The following is an 18,276-nucleotide window of genomic DNA, read 5'->3' as shown; positions in this document are numbered from 1 at the left end:
TCTTCACGCCACTCGGTGCTACCCCCCCACCCCCGCCAGGCGTCCCAGCCACAGTGGCATACTGAGGAAGGGGGCCATGCCCAAGAGCCAGCTTGGGAGAGCGGGGGTGCCAGCTGGGCCCTCCTTGGAGGAGTCACCCCCTGCTGACATCCACGTGCGCCGACCCGGCCCGTGGTTCCCTAGTCGAGCCCAGCGTGGGGGTGAAGGGGCTGGGTCAGCGTGGTGGGGATGTCAGCGGGGGAGGCGGTTCTAAGGAGGAGGGCCCGGCTGGCACCCCACCCAGGCTCGTGCCCGGGGGCATGGCCCCCTCCCTTGGTATGCCACTGCTCCTCCGGCTGGCAGAGCCCCCCTGCCTGGCTGCAAGTGCCTGCTCCCCAGCCCAAGGCGCAGTGGTGTATCGAGGGAGGGACGATGCCCCCAGCACTGGCCTGGGGAGGGGGCACTGGCCAGGCCCTCCTAGGAGGAAACGCTCCCCCCACAACATCCCGTTGCACCGACCTGGCCTCTCCACCTCCAGCCCTGTGCTGGGCTCGACTAGGGAACCACAGGCTGAGTTGGTGCAGCTGCCGGAAATGTCAGCGGGGCGAGAGGGGGGCGATTCCTCTAAGGAGGGCCGGGCTGGTGCGCCCTCCCCCCAAGGCCAGCACCCAAGGGCATGGCCCCTCGGTACACCACTACTGCCACACCCACCAGCCTCATGGGGAAGTGGGGAGAGCGGGAAACAGGCCCGCAGACCCTCCCTGCGGGGTGCTGCCGCTGATGGGGGGGGGGGGCGGTCATGATCCCCTCATGGGACGCCCTAACCTCTCTACCACTTGCCCCCACAAATTAAATATTCAAACTCAACCTATGCTGACGTACCCTGTCTCATTCACCACACACCTTGCAACAAATGAAGCAGAGGGTCCTACACATGTGCTTAATTCATTACACAACTAATTCATCCCCAGATCATGGTCCATCCTGTGTGCTGAATGATGCAGGGGTCCTGTGGAAAAAATATGTGATTATGTAATTAAATGCAAAATACAGGGACATCAGCGAAGCCAAATTAAGCTTACCCAGGCAACCTTAACTCTGGCATTTCTTAACTTTCCAGGGCTTTACTTTGCAACTGTAATAATGTACTTTTAATGTAGTTTTTGTGTGTGCAATTTCCTTGACTTAAAATAAATAAATAAAAGAAATTCCATCATGTGTCGTCATACTGACACCCGTACGGTTCATCAGCGGGGTTGGATCCTTTAGAATCACTGCACAATTCTCAGTCATTTGAGCTAACAGAGTACCAGGCAGCAGTAGTAAACTGTCATCTTCTGTGTGGACCAGCACTGAAGGAGGATGGGACACTTTGCCAGTGGATTTCCCAGATATTTGCTGACAGCAGGAGAGTGGTGAGACTCAGGAATCTTTGGATCCATTCCAGACTTTGGAGGGGAGTGTCTAGGGGGCACAGATGCTGCTGCTCGTTCCTCCCCCAAACTTTACCCCTTTTGCCTTGTTCCCTCCAACCTGTCCCTACCCTGGTGCTGTCTCTTTCCCACTTTTGGATCCTTGACCCAGTCTCCAGTCTTTAGGCTTCTCATCCCAGTCCCAGTCACCTTGCTCAGCCAATCCTATGCTCCCTTCCTGGGTTTGCTGTCTGAGTCTCAGTCACTCCCCCTTCCCTCAGTCAGTCCCAGTTCTCCCATCCTGGCTCGTCTGACCTGATTCTCCCTCCTCAACCATTGGCTCCCAGTCTTCCTCCATTGCCTCCTCATCCAATCTTAGAAGCATTCCTCCCTTCCCCCGCTTCCTGGCTCCTTGTTCCAGTCTCTTCCCTCCCTGGTTATCTATCCCAGTCTCTTTGCCCAGCCAGTCCCAGTTATTCCCTTTCACCCCCAGTTCCTTGTCAGCTCTGTCTTCCCTCCCCCTGGTCCTTAGTCCCAGTCTTTGTGCCCAACCAGTCCTATTCTCCCCCATCTAGTCATTGTAACACAGTATTCCACTCCTTGCCCACCAACTGGCTCCCAATGCCCATCCCTTTCCCTCTCTAGCTCCCAGCCATAGCATCCCTCCCCTGACATCCAGTCCCAGTCATCTTACCCATATATTCCCAGTCTCCCTTGCCCTGCCTGTGGCTCCCAGTCCCAACTTCTCTTTCCTCGCTACTCCAGTCAAGATCTATTCTTTTCCCTCAGCTGAGTCCATCTCGTCCCCTTCGCATTCGTATCAGGCGGCTTCCTCGTCCACACTGTCTGAGTGCCCACACAGAAGTCATTGTGAGCACAGGAGAGAAAGACTCCCTGCCCTCAGCATCTGTGCCTGGCCCCACTCCAGCTTTGAGCAGCTGGGAGCAGCCATTACAGGGAAAGTCTGCTTCACCCCTATAGCCCTGGCCTACTTCAGCACAACCAGTTGGCTCTGCGGGAAGGATGCATGCTGGGTCTGGTCACATACTGGAGCTGTTCGTGGATGCAGGATGGAATCTTTGGAGATTTTAGCTGCTGAAAACAATCTAAGAAGCCTCTATCCAGCATGCATGAGCTATGTTTTATTAAAGGCTTATAATGTGACCTAATTTGGGTGTCTTTTCATAGGGACAACAAAAGGCACAGCCCTAGCACACAGGCCATCCAAACACCAAATTTCAAGTTCTGCTTCAATGCACGAGGGCACTAGAGCTTCAAAAATACAAGGTATCAAGAATTTCTGTAACATGTGCAAAACATATTTTCCCCAGCCTTGTTCTCGGAAACAGGTGCACTGGTTTGGTTGAACTTTAAAAAAAATAAATTCAGCCTGAGGCAGACACCTGGCATGTAAAATTTCCTCTCAAATGATTAAGCTCTGGCAAAGTTATCAGCAACTGAAAACAAGGTCTTACAGTGTCAGGCAACCTTAAGAAGAGGCAGTGCTACTCACCCTACCTATAATAATTATTGAGAAATGGAGCTTTCATCACCCTGCTTGGTTTGGTCAGATATATTAAAAATAAAAAATGCTTTCCTTAAGTTATCAAATTGCCATTTGCTTTGTTTGGCCGTGCATAGGCAAATTATTTGTAGGCCTCAGGTTCCTGGCAAGCTGGCAAAACAGCCCTTAAGCCACAAAGCTTGTAAGCCTGTGCCCTATGGAGAGATTCTCTTAAAATTACATTGTGCTTATAAGCATGCACTGCTTGAATGTTAAACTGGGGATATCTGACTGCCATGTAAATCTATACTGCTGAACTCAGGGACCTGCTGGAGGACAAGTCGTGAGAAGGACCCCAGACACCAAGTATCTGAGTGAGGCGCCATGCTACTGTTGTAATCTGATCATTGATCTTTATGTGCTGTATCTTGTTTTAGGTTTGTGCTGCCCAGAATATTAGCACTACGGTCACAGTATATACTGTATCATTTCTTTGTTCCCTCGGAAACTTAGGAGTGCCAGTCTGCATTTTGGATTCCTTTCCTGGTAACTTATCTTTAGGATACAATTCATTTGTAGCAAGCAGAGGGCACGTAATGACTTTCAGTCATAGTCCCTTCGTTATGAGAACAAGTCCCAGAATGGCCAGGGTCAAAGTAGCAACACTGCATCACCATGAGTTCATTTCTGTCCTACCAACCATAGCATTTGGGGGAGGGAGAGAAAGGGAGACCCATCCTCACTCAGTTATCTGGAACTACCCATCTTCTCTAAAAATGGAAGAAAATAATAATGTTTTAAAAAAATAAGTTAGCAGAATCTCTGCACTGAAAAGCTTGTGTTCTTTAAAGAATGGATCATTTAAATGAGTCTATCTGAACATTTAAAACGCTGTCTGTTTAATAACATCTGGCCACAAATTGTTTGTTGAAACAGAACCGAGACATCGCAATAGTATGTTAAAGTAGACTCTGTGTGCCATTCCAGACAGAGGAAACGTAGTCTTTGAAACACAAGGGCCAGTAATGCTAACAGAATACTCCAGACAGACACTTTAAAAAACACCTCCCATTACAGTTAGCGGTTCTCAAACTTCATTGCACCATGACCCTCTTCTGACAACAAAAATTACTACATGACCCCGAGCGGGGATGAGGGGCTGTTAAGGGGGGACCCAGAACCCGAGCCCCAACATCTCGGGCTGAAGTGTTCGGGTTTCAGCTTCCGCCTGGGGCCCCAGCGAGACTAATGCTGGCCCTAGCAACTCCATTAAGATGGGGTCAGGACACAGTTTGCGAACCGGTGAGTTATTACACTGTTTCTTAGATTTTTACACAACATGCCGCAGCTCTTCATTTGACTTACCCAATGAACTCCAAAAGCAGTGAGACATCAAGTTCTGGTGGAATTCGGAACACTGATCCCAAGACTTTCCGAGGTCTTCCTCTGCTCACAGGGACTGGCTGTGGGACAGCTAAGAAATCAAAGTGATGAAAAATACAGTGCACTTCAGCAGCTGATGTATGTGATATACAAGCCAAACAAATCAGGCATAAATGACCACACAGCTAACCTATGACCGTCATTAATTCAGTTCCTTACAGACTACATACTCAATGTGTGTGCCAACAATGGTATTTTCCTATCATTCAGCAAACTGTCTCACGAAGTCTAAACAATGGCTTATGTCACAATGGGACATGAAAGTCATTTACATATGGAACTCTCAACTTTTAAAAGCATCTTTAAAGATCTTATCTAATAATGTAGTTACCTTACAATTTAAGTTATTTCTAATCTTAATTAATACTTAATGAGACAAATATGCACAGCACATATGTATCTTTCCTGGTTCTAGACAAAATATGCATTGTGCAATTGGACAGGCTGAAATCCAACAACAATTTAGATTTGTTGAGTGCTAACAATGTGCTTATTGCTGCATAGCACGCAACAAATGAAGATAGCCCCTACCTCAAAGAGTTTGAAACCATGAAAACACACAGAGGTGGGGTTGACTGGGAAATCTTGAAGCACAGAAGACCATGTATGTTTGTTCAGATATTTTCAGTTATGTTCATTCTCACAGGCACTGCCTTAGTTGATCAGACCAATGATCTATCTTGTTCAATATCCTATCTCCAGCAATGGCCAGAACTAGCTACTTAGGAAGAAACCTTGTAGTAGGCAGTTATGGAATATCATCCCTACAGAAAAGTTTCCTCGTAAACCCCAGTAGCTGGAGGTTGGCTTATGCCTCAAAACAGGATTTCCCTCACTTTCAAAGCTCTTTAGTATAACAACTCTGGATACCCTTGTTATCCATATTGTCATGATAAAAATCGAACATCTATTTTCTCCTCTGCTTTCTTCCTCTTAGCCAATGTCTGAGACAGGACAGTACTTTGTCTCTCATACCATGATTACTTATTTTCTTTAGTAGCCTCTCATGAGGGGCACTTTGTCAAAGGCCTTTTGCAAATCCAAGCAAATTACGCCTTCCAGTTTTTTGGTCTACAATTTTATTGAAATAGTCAAAGAATTCCAATAGATTAGTGACACACAATTTTCCTTTGAAGAAGCTGTGCTGGATAGACCCTACCATATCATGATCCTCTAGGTGTTTCATACCTCTATTTTAAAATCTTCACAAGATCAATGATGTATATGAAAAGACACTTTGCACTTTACCCATTCTTTTCATTAGATGGTGTCTGATTAGCTTATTTAGCTTCATAATACCCTAATGAGATAGATAAGCTCCATAATCTTCATTTTATTACAGAGAAACAGGCAGAGAAAGCTGAAAGGACTTGACTGATAAACAATTGAAGATTATTCAATCATACTAATTGCTACTGATACAATACTGCGCATTTCAGAAATATGTAGTACTGGAAGTTATTTGTTGCATTTTCCTAATGTAAGACTGTCCCTAGTTTTTATTAAATATCTCAATGGCCAAGACACATCTTTTACACACGCACACCCCACACTCAGAATAATCTTGATACGTTGAAACTGAGACTTCATATCATTACTGCATTTCTTCCAACAGTGATTGACTATTTTAAAAAGAAAGACTACTGTTAGACAATTTTTTTACTTTTTCCTCTTTTTTTTAATACTGTACTTATTCCCCCAAAGTAATTATAAACTCACCAGGTTTGGGTACTTCTAGACCTCTTTCTTTATAGAAATCATGCATCTGCTTTTTCTCTCCTGATAAGACACAAAATACAGAGTAAGCTGGAATTTACCACCTATGGAAAATACAATATAATACAATACAATACATTTTCCAATAGATGATTAAAAAATTTACTGGAACAATTCCAATTACAATTAATAGGGGCTTCCCAGGCATCTGTGGCACAGCAGCCCCTTACTGTTTCATATTAGAGACAAATTATATTAGACTAGGTGCACAACTTTGTATTGTAGAATCTATTAGTGAATATAATCAGGATGTGGAAAATTGCCACAGAATTTTTGTACCAAATGTTGCATAGCATTCCTTAGCTTAATTTTACCTGTTACTATAGGTATATAGAAACAGTTACTTTGCTCCAACAGCTTTGAAAAGTCTGTGAACTTTAGTTATTGTAGATATGCAAAAGGAACTCATGTTTTAATGATGCTTCCAGCTGATATAGATGATCATCCATGATGCGTATTAGCATTCAAAGCATTCCAGAGAGAGAACCCAGACGGCAAACTGTCATAGCATTTAAACAGGCAATGCTTGAAAATTATAATATAATTACCACACCGTTAACTTTGTTGGCTTACAGCTAAGATTGCTCAACTGAATTCCCTATCAAGGCATTCACTGAACAGCCAATAATTCACCAGCTAATCCACAATGCATATCCACACCAGCCTCAACCCACAGGCCTTACCACCCAAACATCATAACAACCAAATACACTCACAGACTCTTCAGCACACACCCTTTCAGTTCCAACATGGGACCAACGAAAATACACACATCCAATTCCTCACAACAACACTCAGATGAATGGGGGAAAGCAAAGCTGGGCAGTTGGCATGAAGTGAGAAGGAGCTTAGTGTGACAGATATTGCACCCACATGCAGTATCTTTGGAGACTACTGTATTAACATTACAAAGGTTCTGTGTATCATTGTGAGCTAAGGACTGTATTCTGCTCTGTGGGAAAGTTACCACAACTCCTTCAGGAACTAAGAACAGCAGGGGGTGATGATTGCCATCCTTGGGACTGTAAACAGCTCCAGAGAAATACCACTTCAGAGTGCGTGGGTGTTAGATATACTGGTTGAAGCCAGCTTCAAGAGATGCAGAGACAAAGAGCAAACTTGCAGTATAAAGGGCAGCTTGAACTGACACAGAAGCCTTTCTTTTGATTCAACAAACAAAAACATGACCTTTTGTCCAAGAAGGGATCCAAACCTACTGAAGGGTTGGAACAACTTTGAGCTGCCAGACTCCCCCATGGGGAAAGATGGGCAACTTCTGGTATATTTAGTATGTGTTTAGACCTTATCATTGTATACGTTTTCTCTGTATGTTTTTGTCCATAAATAAGTGTATTCTGTTTTAAGACAACTGTTGGGCTATTTGTAACATTAGCACACACTGGTCCTTGTCCTTCGAGGGAACGCAGGGAGCAGGGTCTGGACTCCTAGTCAGATCTGTTGAGATAAACACAACAAAGTGCAAGGGCAACCTAAACACCTGGTGAGGAGGGAGAGGGATGTGAGTCCCTGCCCAGAGAGAGGTGACAGCAAGACCTGAAACAAGAGGGCATTTCTTCAGACCACACAGATGGTCAATGGTGCAGTCCCCTACAATCATGACACCTAGTTTCTATGAGACGAAACAGCACTAGAAGTACTTCCCACTTCAGTGGTATTGTGCACTCAGGAACCTAAGCCTCCCTCCCTACTCACATACTCACACTCCAGCTCATGCCCCACGTTCCGTGCTGCCCAAACTGCTCCCTGGTTTCCTAGGATCAGGGATAGTGGGGAAGGTGCATGGAACAGAACTAGACCGTTTCAGCTGCTACTCTTGGTGAAGCTAAATTAGGTTATGATGAATTAGGGGAATAACTCAGTTCATTATATTTAAAACCATGAGGATGGGTGTGCATGACATCTGGAGTTTGTGGCAATTGTGATTCTTTAGACGTAGGGAGCAAAACAAAAACAAATACAAAAACACACACACACATTACTGTCAGGTCCAAATTTCAAAGAGGGAGCATTTTTAAATTTGTCCTCTGCCAATGTGCATAAACCTGTGAGGAAAAGAGATATGATGGAACATTCAGTTGTGCTCTGGAGAGTTAGAGTGCCAAGTTTTGTATGTATGGCCTGGAAATTAAATGCAATTACTTAAAACTGGTGTACAAGGATTTTACAAATGTCAATACAAGCTTACCTATGGAATCACGACTGACTCCATCATAGTGACTAGTGACATAGTGACTGCACCATGTCAGAGGACAAAAGACTTACTGTGTTCATGGACTGCCTGTAACAGCATCTTAGCAGCCTGACACACACCAGTGTGTGTGGCTAATGAGATTCATGGACAATGCAAAACTAGATTTTACTAAAAACATTAAAATTTGACCATTTTAAGGAGCTGAAATGAATAAATACAATGTTCTGAATTAAAGTGGTTACTAACTTGTCTGCTCAAGTCCTTCCTATTTAATTAGGACACCAGGATGGTAAGGAAGTGAAAATAGACTTACTCTCCTCCAAGTTGACAACTAATTTATATACTATGTCTTGTAACTGTCGATCCAACCTAACAAGAAGAAAAAAAGAAGAGGGAATTATCTTTAGTTACACAGGACACATTTGCACAACAAGCTACTGAAGATTTAATACATTAAAAACATGCTGTAACAGATATAGACACCTTTTGCGTGCAATATAAAAACACTTACATTAATCATAACATTTTTGTACGGGAGCCAAAAATATTGCTGAACACTGTACATACCATTAAAAAAAAATGACAGATACAGCACCGAACTCTGTCTGTCTGCATTCAGCTCTTGGGTATAGCCCCTCAGGAAAACAAGCCACACGAGCTGAAAATGCATCTTCAAGGAAGGAAGAAAAAACGTGCAGTATATTTTCAAAGCTAATGTCAAGTATCTTAGGCCCACAACATATGTTTTGTTAAACTTATACAAAACCAAACGGAAGATTGAGTGTCAAGGTTTGGATTCAACATCACTAGCAGCTAGCGCTAGTGATGGAGAACCAGAAAATGAAAGTGACTAGAGACCAAACTAAACACAGTGTAGATAGAAAAAGAATATATGGCATACAGTAAGTTAGCTTTTCAACTGTTCTTTCGACTGCAATAATCAAAGATTACAGGTAATTTAATTAAACACAAAAAATCTAAAATATTACAGATAAATAAAAATATTTTGAACCTGTGTTTCTTTAATAATAAAATAATAAACTAAAATAACTGCAGTAATTGAGATAGTCTTATTACCTGATATTATAAAGAGGTTGTGTCTGATGTACAACAATGTTGCATTTTGGACATCTGTTACTGTAGTAAAAATGTCTTACTATGCAGCTTTTACAGACTGTACAGAAAAAAAATTGAAAAGCCCATTATATTGTAGCAAATGTTTACTAAAGATCATGCAGGAAGAATAATTAGCTTAAGACAGAGCTCAGGCAAAAGCAAATATATGAAAACAGATTAAACAAAGTTAATTAAGTTAATTTAATTTTTATATAGACTTTTCACATGTTGGAGACATTAACATTAGAGTGACTTTAAACTCAGCATCAGTTTGATGTGAATTTTTAACCCTAACTCATTCTTCTTTCCAAGGTACTGTACAGCTTTCCCTTGTATTTCAAAACAGCAAACAACTCTACTGGCTGTTAGTGGTGAACTTCATCTGCCACTGTTTTTATGGGTCTCTGTCAGTAATAGAAGTTGGCTGAGGAAAGGATGTCTCTGTTTCTCAGTGAGACAAATTCAATCTGTCTAGCAGCATGTTTGGTTAAGGAAAGGTTGTTTGGAACACTATAAAGCCAGATCCGCAACCATGCTATCAGACCCATTTAAATAAACCACAGCTTCTGGCTCAGTCTGACAGAAAATACAGCAATCTTGAACATTGATAGGTTATGATTTCCTATTGATACAAAGCAAGAATAGGGGAGATGTTCAAAATTGCAGTTTTGCTAGGACGGCTAACAGAGCAATACAAATGGAAAATGGGCATCTCTGAGCCTGCTACAGACAAAAACTTTCTGTTGATCTCCCAGAAACATTCAAGAGCCCTCACCGCAGGGAAAGGAATAAGCAGTGAATACAGTCATTTTAGACAAGCAATTCCCATTTGTGAGGACATGAAAATCTCACTCATGATGTTTTGGTAGCTGATCTCTCTCTAAATTTGAAACTAAATTCTTAAAAAGGCCAACACGGATACTTACATGTATGAAGACACTCTGTAATGGTCGTAGCATCTATAAAGTAACCTTTGCAGATGGAACACAAGATGTATGGGGTCAACTCAGACAGATTTATCACGCGCTACAAATAGAATTGAAATAGTTTGAGAATACAGGCTAAAGCAAAAGATTTCTCACTCCAGTTTCTGAAGTATCACAACCTCAAGCCACATTAAGAATGGAAAGATTTGTGTCAATAGGCAGCACCTAGATCTCCACTAGATGGCACTGAGCAGCAATAATACTTCAAATATAGCTCCTTCCTCCAGGTTCCCATCTATTTGTCTGGACTGAACTTTCTGCAAACACAGCAATTTAATTTATTTAATAAATAATTTCTAAAATGCAAATTATAAACAGCTCCTTCAGGTGTACTGGACAACTCGGAGAATACAGTAGTTTACCGGTATGAATTAAATGCACATTGGTAGCAAACTAAAATCATTATCTGAGGAGTGTGCAGTAGACTGTGTAATTGTCCTCAGTCCTGAATCTGAGAGTGTGCTGGCCTCTTGCTTCAACATGTATTTATGTTCACATAAATACATATTAAAGCAAGGATTGAAATTATACTGCACTGGATTCTGACTTAAAAAATCATGTTTGCCAGCGAGGTAGAGAAGTATACGGGAGGAACAAATCCTCCAGCTCGTTTCTGAAAGAAATCTGTTACTCTGGGCCAGAATGCCTTTCCTTCTCAGGACTGGTAAGGTGTCCATTCTGAAATGAAGACTTTTCAAGAGTCTACTTCACAGTTTAAGGTGTAATGGTTAAATAAACTAACTCCTCCAATCTAGTCCAAGTATTCTGCACCATCATTCACCTGCCTATTTGCTTGCACCTGGTTCTTCTGTGACCTCCAACCCACCACCATCCACCACTTTTCAAACACTGTCAACCTTATACCCACCCCCTGCCCTTTCTTCCTTCTCTTTCATGAAGATGTTCATTGTCTCCATTCCTTCTGCACTCTCCACCATCCCCATTCACTCCATCTCACCAACCCTCACATACCCCCAATATCTGCTTTCTTTGGTTCTGTTCTTACGCTCTGAAAGTCTCTGAAGCAAGTCTCATGACCACTCAGACTTCCTTCATTGCAACATCATTCTATCCCCCTTCACTTCTGCCATCTTCCCTGTCAAACAGAACCAATTCTCCACTCTCCACGATTCATAGATACCAAAGCCAGAAGGGACCACTGTGATCATCTAGTCTGACCTCTTGTATAAATACTGGCCAGACACTCCCATGGTCATTGATTTTTATGCTAGCTCCGTCCTCCTTTGTCATGGCTGACAATGCCATCAACCTTTCGGTCACGCTATCAAAACGCTATCTGGGTACTCTCCAGAACCGCACTCTTTCCAACTGCACACATCAAGCTCTTATCAAAAGCTCACTTCTGCTAATTCTCTCTCTATACATTACTAAATCTCTCATCCCAGGTATTGTCTCTTATCTTTACTGCAGTCTCACCCTTTCCTAGCTTCCTGACATCCACCTGTTCCTCTTCACTTTAAGCATGCCGAGTTCTACCTTGATCCCAACAGCCAAGCCATACTGTGCAATGTAAGCTCTAGTCTCACCTGGGCAGGCTCTCTGCATAAGGGCTTTGACGGAGATAAAATATTATATGTTGGGAACTGTTATCAACAAAGGCTGCACCGCCTGCCTGGCTCAAGCCAGAGAACAGGGCCGGGAGCCTGATCATCCCTCCTGCCTGGTTTGAGCTAGAGAGTGGGCACTGTTGAAAGCCGGGCCACAAGAATGGCCATACTGGGTCAGCCCAATGGTCCACGTAGTTCCCACAGTCACTAATACCAGATGCTTTAGAGGGAATAAACAGAACAGGGGAATTATGGAGTCATGTCATCTCCTCCCTCCTGGGAGCAAAGTCACCCTCGCTTGGCTGGAGCCGGGGCAGAGCCTGCCAGGAGCTGTTCTTAGTTGATACTGTCCGCACCTCTCCTGGGGTTTAAGGCAGAGCAGTGCATTCTGGGAGCTATCACCTCATGAAACAGGGGGGGCACCTCGTCTGTGCTCCAGGCAGAGCAGTGCATTCTGGGAACTATCACCTCATGAAACACAGGGGCACCTCCTCTGTGCTCGCAGAGGGCAATAAAAATGATTCGGGGGCTGGAGCACAAGGCTTATGAGGAGAGGCTGAGGGAACTAGGCTTGTTTAGTCTGCAGAAGAGACGAATGAAGGGGGATTTAAAAGCAGTCTAATTTATTTGAAAAGGGGGTTCCAGGGAGGATGGAGCGAGGCTGTTCTCAGTGGTGGCAGATGACAGAACAAGGAGCAATGGTCTCAAGTTGCAGTTGGGGAGGTCTAGGGTGGATATTAGGAAAATCTTTTCCCTGGGAGGGTGGTGAAGCCCTGGACTGGGTTACCTAGGGCGGTGGGGCAATCTCTATCCTTGGAGGTGTTTAAGGCCCGGCTTGACAAGCCCTGGCTGGGATGGTTTCGTGGGGGTCGGCCCTGCTTCTAGCAGGGGTTGGACTCAAATGACCTCCCGAGGTCCCGCCCAAGCCGGACGGTCTACCAGGCTGCGACGCTGGGAGCTATGGCCTGGCGACTCTGAAGCAGGTAGGCGGGTACCCCCCCCCGGCCCCGCAGCAGAGCGGTGCATGCTGGGAGGAGCGGCTGGCTCTACTGGCCGCCAATGCGCCTCACCTCAGGGCACAACGGCCCCTCCCCCAACCGCCCAGCCCGTGCCTCGGCGTTCGCTGCCCCCGCCCAGTTACCTCGCGCTCAGCGTCCGAGTCCAGCTCCCCCTCCTCTTCCTCTCCAAAGCGGTTCCCGGGACCCCCCTCCAGCTCCTCTTCCTCCAGCTCCTCTTCCTCCTCCCCTTCCCCGCTGGAGTCAGAGCGGCTCCTCTCCATATCGAACTGGAGGGAGCCGGCCCCAGAGCAGCCCGGGGCCCCTCCGACCTCCAGCTCTTCCTCACCCGGCCCCAGGCCTGCCTCGTCCCCGTCCCCGCCGGACAGGGCCAGGCCCGGGAGCACAGAGCCTACATCCACCTCCATGTCCATGGCTGGGGGGGAGGGGCTACACACGCGCGACTCCCAGGGCTCGGGCGCAGGGGGATGATGGGAAATGTAGTTCTCAACGCGCCTCTTCCGCACTCGCCGCACCGCCCAGACGTGCCCGCTAAGGTAATGAAGCACGCTGGGAACTGTAGTTCTCTGTGCCACTGGGCACATGCGCAGTGACTGTTCAAAGGATACTGGGAAATGTAGTTTTTTTAATTGCTTCTTTCTTTCTGTCAACCCCCCTCTCCTTAGTGAAGAATTGAATGCCAAGCTAGGAAGTGAGGAAAGGGTATCAAATTTCCCATGGAAATACACAGATCACAAAATCCTTCCTCTCCAGAGAGGATTTTACTAATTGTCCTTAAAATTAACAGAAACAAGGTGGGTGAGGAAATATATTGTACTGGACCAATTCTGTTGGTGAAAGACACAAGCTTTCAAGCGTACACAGAGCTCTTCCTCAGCTCTGGGAGAAGTACTCAAAGGGGGAGGTTTGGAGTGACAGTCTAAAAGCCAAGGACAGCACCAGCAGAGCAACAGACACTGCCATGACTTCACATATAGAGCAATCAATAAAGGCGAATGACGAAAGAAATGGGCATGGGAGGAGGCAAAATGTAATCCCTGTCTGGGAAAACAAGAGAAGATTTAGTCCTGATCCTGTAGATTTCTCATGCTGGTCAAGTTATGTCACTGAGGGTCCACACAGGTGCAAGGGTCTGCTCTCATGGAACAATTTGCAGGATCAAGGCTTTAATGACAAGGAAAGCCTAGCTTGGAATGGAGGAGAGACTTTCCCTGTTTTTCTTGGAATATCTGAATATGAGGGAGTCTTCTTCTGAACTACTGAGATTTAGCATATTTGTTTTTTTACCATCTATATCCATCTGTTTTCTGTCTTAATTATATTGTAAGCCATTTGGGTCAGGAACTGTGGTTTTGTTCTGTGTTTGTACAGAGCCTAGCACAGTGGGGTCCTGGTCCATAACTACTGCTCCTAGGCTCTGCAGTAATACAAGTCATAAATAATAGTAAGGGTATGTCTACACTGCAGGGTGAAGTCGACTTTCTTAAAGTCGACTTTCACCCGCCAATTTTTAGAAGTCACTGGATCGTGTCATCACCACGCTTCTTGCGCTGGGCTCGTGCATCCACACTCACCACGATTGTGTCGGCAGTCAAAGCAGTGAACTTCAGTGCACTTCACACAGATTCATTGTCCCGTGATGCAACGCTCCTTCCCTCTCCCTTCTTCCCCCAAACAAACAGGAAACTGATTTTCGTGCAGTTTGTTTATGCAGCACGCTCGCCATTGCTGCGGAGACATGGAGCCAGCTCAACTCTGCACTATTACTGTGAGCGTTGCAAATACATCTCAACTTATCACTGAGTATTTTCAAAGAAAAGCAAGAAGCTGAAGCACAGGCAACCACTATGTCACCGAGGCTGCCCTCCTACAAGCCATTGAGCGGAACAATTCCCAATTGCTGCAGGGCATAACACATCATCTGCAGTCTGTGGAGCGCTGGTTCTGGTCCTGGGAAACAAGCACAGACTAGTGGGACTGCATCGTTATGCAGCTGTGGGATAATGACCAGTGGCTGCAAAATTTTTGTATGTGAAAGACCACTTTCCTTGAACTTTGCTCAGAGCTGGCACTGTCCCTGAAGTGCGTGAATACTCACTTGAGACAAGCTCTGACGGTGGAGAAGAGAGTCACCATCGCTCTGTGGAAGCTGGCAACCTCCAACTGTTACCGCTCAGTCAGGAATCACTTCGGAGTCAGTAAATCTACAGTGGGAGCTGCCATGATTCAAGTGTGCAAGGCCATTAATAGACCTCTGCTACGAAGGCTAGTGACTTTGGGAAACGTGAGGACATAGTGGATGGGTTTACCGCAATGGGGTTCCCAAACTGTGGGGGAGCCATTGATGGCACGAACATCCCTATCTTAGCGCCTGCCCACCTCTCCACTGAGTACATAAACTGCAAGGAGTACTTTTCCATGGTCCTGCAAGCCCTTGTGGATCACAGGGGTCATTTTACAGATATCTATGTGGGGTGGTCTGGAAAGGTGCATGACGTGCGCGTATTTCGGAACTCGGGGCTGTTCTCTAACATGCAGGTGGGCACTTTCTTCCCAGACCAAAAAATTCACATCGGGGGTGTTGAAATGCCAACAGTGATCCTGGGGGATACTGCTTACCCATTACTCCCTTGGCTAATAAAGTCATACACTGGGCATCTTTACAGCAACAAGGAGCATTTTAATAATAGGCTAAACACTTGCAGAATGGTTGTGGAATGTGCGTTTGGGCGTTTAAAGGCCAGATGGAGAAGTCTCCTCACTAGGCTGGACATGAGTGAAAAGAATATCCCCTCAGTGATATCTGCGTGCTGTGTTCTTCATAATGTGTGTGAAGCGAAAGGGGAAAAGTTCCCCCAGGGTTGGGCTGTGGAGGCAGAATGACTGGCCGCCAATTATGAGCAGCCAGATGCCAGCAATACACTGAGAGCTAACCGCGTAGCGCTTTGCATTAGGGAAGCATTGAAAACAAGGTTCTGCAATGAGATGCAGTAATGATTTCTGTTCCTGTATGTTATGTGCCTTTGCTTTAAATCCACCCTACCATGGACGTCAGTACCCTCCAAATCCCACCCAAGCAAGATATGAATTAATAAAGAAACATGTTTTGAAACAAAGCAAATTTTTATTTATGAACATTCAAGTCGGTGGGTGTGGGGGGCTAGTGTTCATTCACAGTCTCCTACGGTAGTGTGGTTGCTTGCAGACCAGTTGTTAGCGTATCCGCCACTGCTTTCTGATCGCATCCACCAGGGTGGAGTGCACCACATAGTGCAGCCTGGTCATTCTCCTCCAAGACCGCTTGGGGGTTGAGGAAGGGGAGGGCAGCAAAGCCATAGGCTGAGGAGCGTTATAGAGGGGCTGCAGTGGGACTCTGTCCGGCTACCACTCCTCATGAAGTTCCACAAGCCACCGGAGCATGTCTGATTGGTCACGCATGATTTGCAGCATCTCATGCGTGGTAGTGCGATCATGCTCCAGCAACTCACTTCAACTCTCCCTGTCCATGTCCATGTTCTGGGACAAGGTCATCCGCCACACTCAGAGATCTGTCTCTGTGGCTGCGGAGGCGTTCATGAGCTCGCCAAACATGTCGTCTCTTGGTTTTTTTTCCCCTCTTCCTAATCTGTGATAGTCTTTCCACAGCAGTTTGAGCGGGCTGTGCCAAGGCTGAGGTGTCTACAGAACGAAAAGAAATGCACAACGCCGCCATTGTTAGCAGGGAAATTAACGAAATGCAACAATGTATAAAAAACTCCCCTTACTGTACACAGGGGTAAGACAGACCCTCATTCCATTCCGCACATCCCAGAAGGGTCGGCTCGTTGTGCTGTTGCAGAGATGGTAAACTAGGGGTAATGTATTATGCTTTAGAGAGGATTAAAAAGCTCATTTCAAATGCCCTGTATGAGAGGGGTGCCTGGGTGCCACAGTTTAATTAAGATGACCATTTTCTCATGAGGTGGACACGGGATCTAGGGACAGCGTGGGAGGAAAGGGCGAGGGGTTAATAGTGTTGTTTGAAACCATAGCCAAATTATTACAGTGACTTTAGTGGGAAAAAACAATGGGGAATAGACATGCGCCATCTTCCCTAGGTGACCATGAGCGATATCAGTCTCCTGAGGGTAACGCACAAGGAAAGGGAAGATTTGCTGCATGCAGCGGGATACTGGCCTCGCCTTTATGCTGCTATGCTGTCTTCCACCATGATTCCGGCTCCCTTGATTGCAGCGTGGCGCGGCAAAGTATCCTACTGGGGATCATTAGTGCTGTCCTGCATGCTGCTGGACTGCTCTTGGGTCAGGAATAGGTCCTGACTGACTGGGAAAAGGGACATCCCAGTCTCCTGCACCTTGCTCTCCTCAGCCTCCTCCTCCTCATCCACGGAGTCCTCATCACTGTCCCTGGAGTGGGATGGAGTGGAGGTATAAATGCTGCGTGGCGGCATCGTAGTGGGGTCCCCGCCGAGAATGGCATGCAGCTCCTCATAGAAGGGGCATTTTTTGGGCGAGGAGCCAGAATGGCTGTTAGCTTCCCTGGCCTTTTGATATGCCTGCCACAGCTCCTTGATCTTCACGCGGCACTGCAGCACGTCCCTGTTGTGCCCCTTCTCCAACATGTCCTGGGATATCTTCCCGTAAATGTCCAAATTTCTTTTGCTGGCTCTGAGCTGAGCCATAACGGACTCCTCACCCCAAAGACTGATGAGATCTAAAACCTCTGGTCCACTCCATGCTGGATCACGTTTGGGCCTTGCAGTAGCCATGAGGAGTTCAGTTACAAAGCTCTCTCCACACTGGCAGCACAGGAAATGAAAATTCAAATGTTCCTGATGCGTGGGCTGGGGGGGGGGCATTTCCGGTGAGCGTGACCATGTAACAACAGAGCGCGAATGTCCAGAGCGGTCACAATGGGGCATTCTGGGATACCTCCCGGAGGCCAGGAACTTTGAATTACGTTACGCTCTGTCTACACGGACGCAAAATCGAACCAATACAATCAAATTAGGCGCTACGCCACTTGCAGAGGTGGTTTTATTACATCGACTTTTGACACGTGTTGACGGCACTGCTGTGATAGCATAGACACAGGCTTGCAGAGTTCGATGTAAGTGACGTTACGTTGACTGCCATCGCCAGCGTAGTCCAGGACTAATAATAATACAGGTGGGAGGTGTTGCACTGTTAATGCAATAGGTATTAGTTTTACCTTTTTAATTTTGTTTTTATTTAAGGGATGGGAGAAAATGCACAAAATATGAT

General features: G+C 45.8%; 1 protein-coding gene across 5 annotated transcripts in view; it reads right to left on the bottom strand.

Annotated features, from left to right (window-relative positions):
• Nucleotides 1-13,430, bottom strand: part of PCGF6 (polycomb group ring finger 6) — a 62,238-nt gene extending 48,808 nt beyond the window's left edge. For all 5 annotated transcript variants that reach the window (XR_010917819.1, XR_010917820.1, XM_067537134.1 and 2 more), the window contains exons 1-6: nt 13,138-13,430; nt 10,369-10,468; nt 9,404-9,500; nt 8,640-8,695; nt 6,058-6,117; nt 4,261-4,369 (exon numbers count right to left, since the gene is read on the bottom strand). Coding sequence is in view for 3 of the 5 variants with exons in the window: in XM_067537134.1 (XP_067393235.1) it covers nt 4,261-4,369; nt 6,058-6,117; nt 8,640-8,695; nt 9,404-9,500; nt 10,369-10,468; nt 13,138-13,425 (710 nt within the window). In the remaining 2 variants the exon portion in view is untranslated. The remainder of the gene's footprint in view (nt 1-4,260; nt 4,370-6,057; nt 6,118-8,639; nt 8,696-9,403; nt 9,501-10,368; nt 10,469-13,137) is intronic.
• Nucleotides 13,431-18,276: the final 4,846 nt, after the last annotated feature.

Source organism: Emydura macquarii, unplaced genomic scaffold (genome assembly GCF_026122565.2).
Source record: "Emydura macquarii macquarii isolate MOO-44397 ecotype Brisbane River unplaced genomic scaffold, CSIRO-AGI_Emac_v2 contig_3692, whole genome shotgun sequence".
In the NCBI taxonomy this organism is placed as follows: Eukaryota; Metazoa; Chordata; order Testudines; family Chelidae; genus Emydura; species Emydura macquarii.
This window is presented reverse-complemented; position numbering and strand designations above follow the sequence as displayed.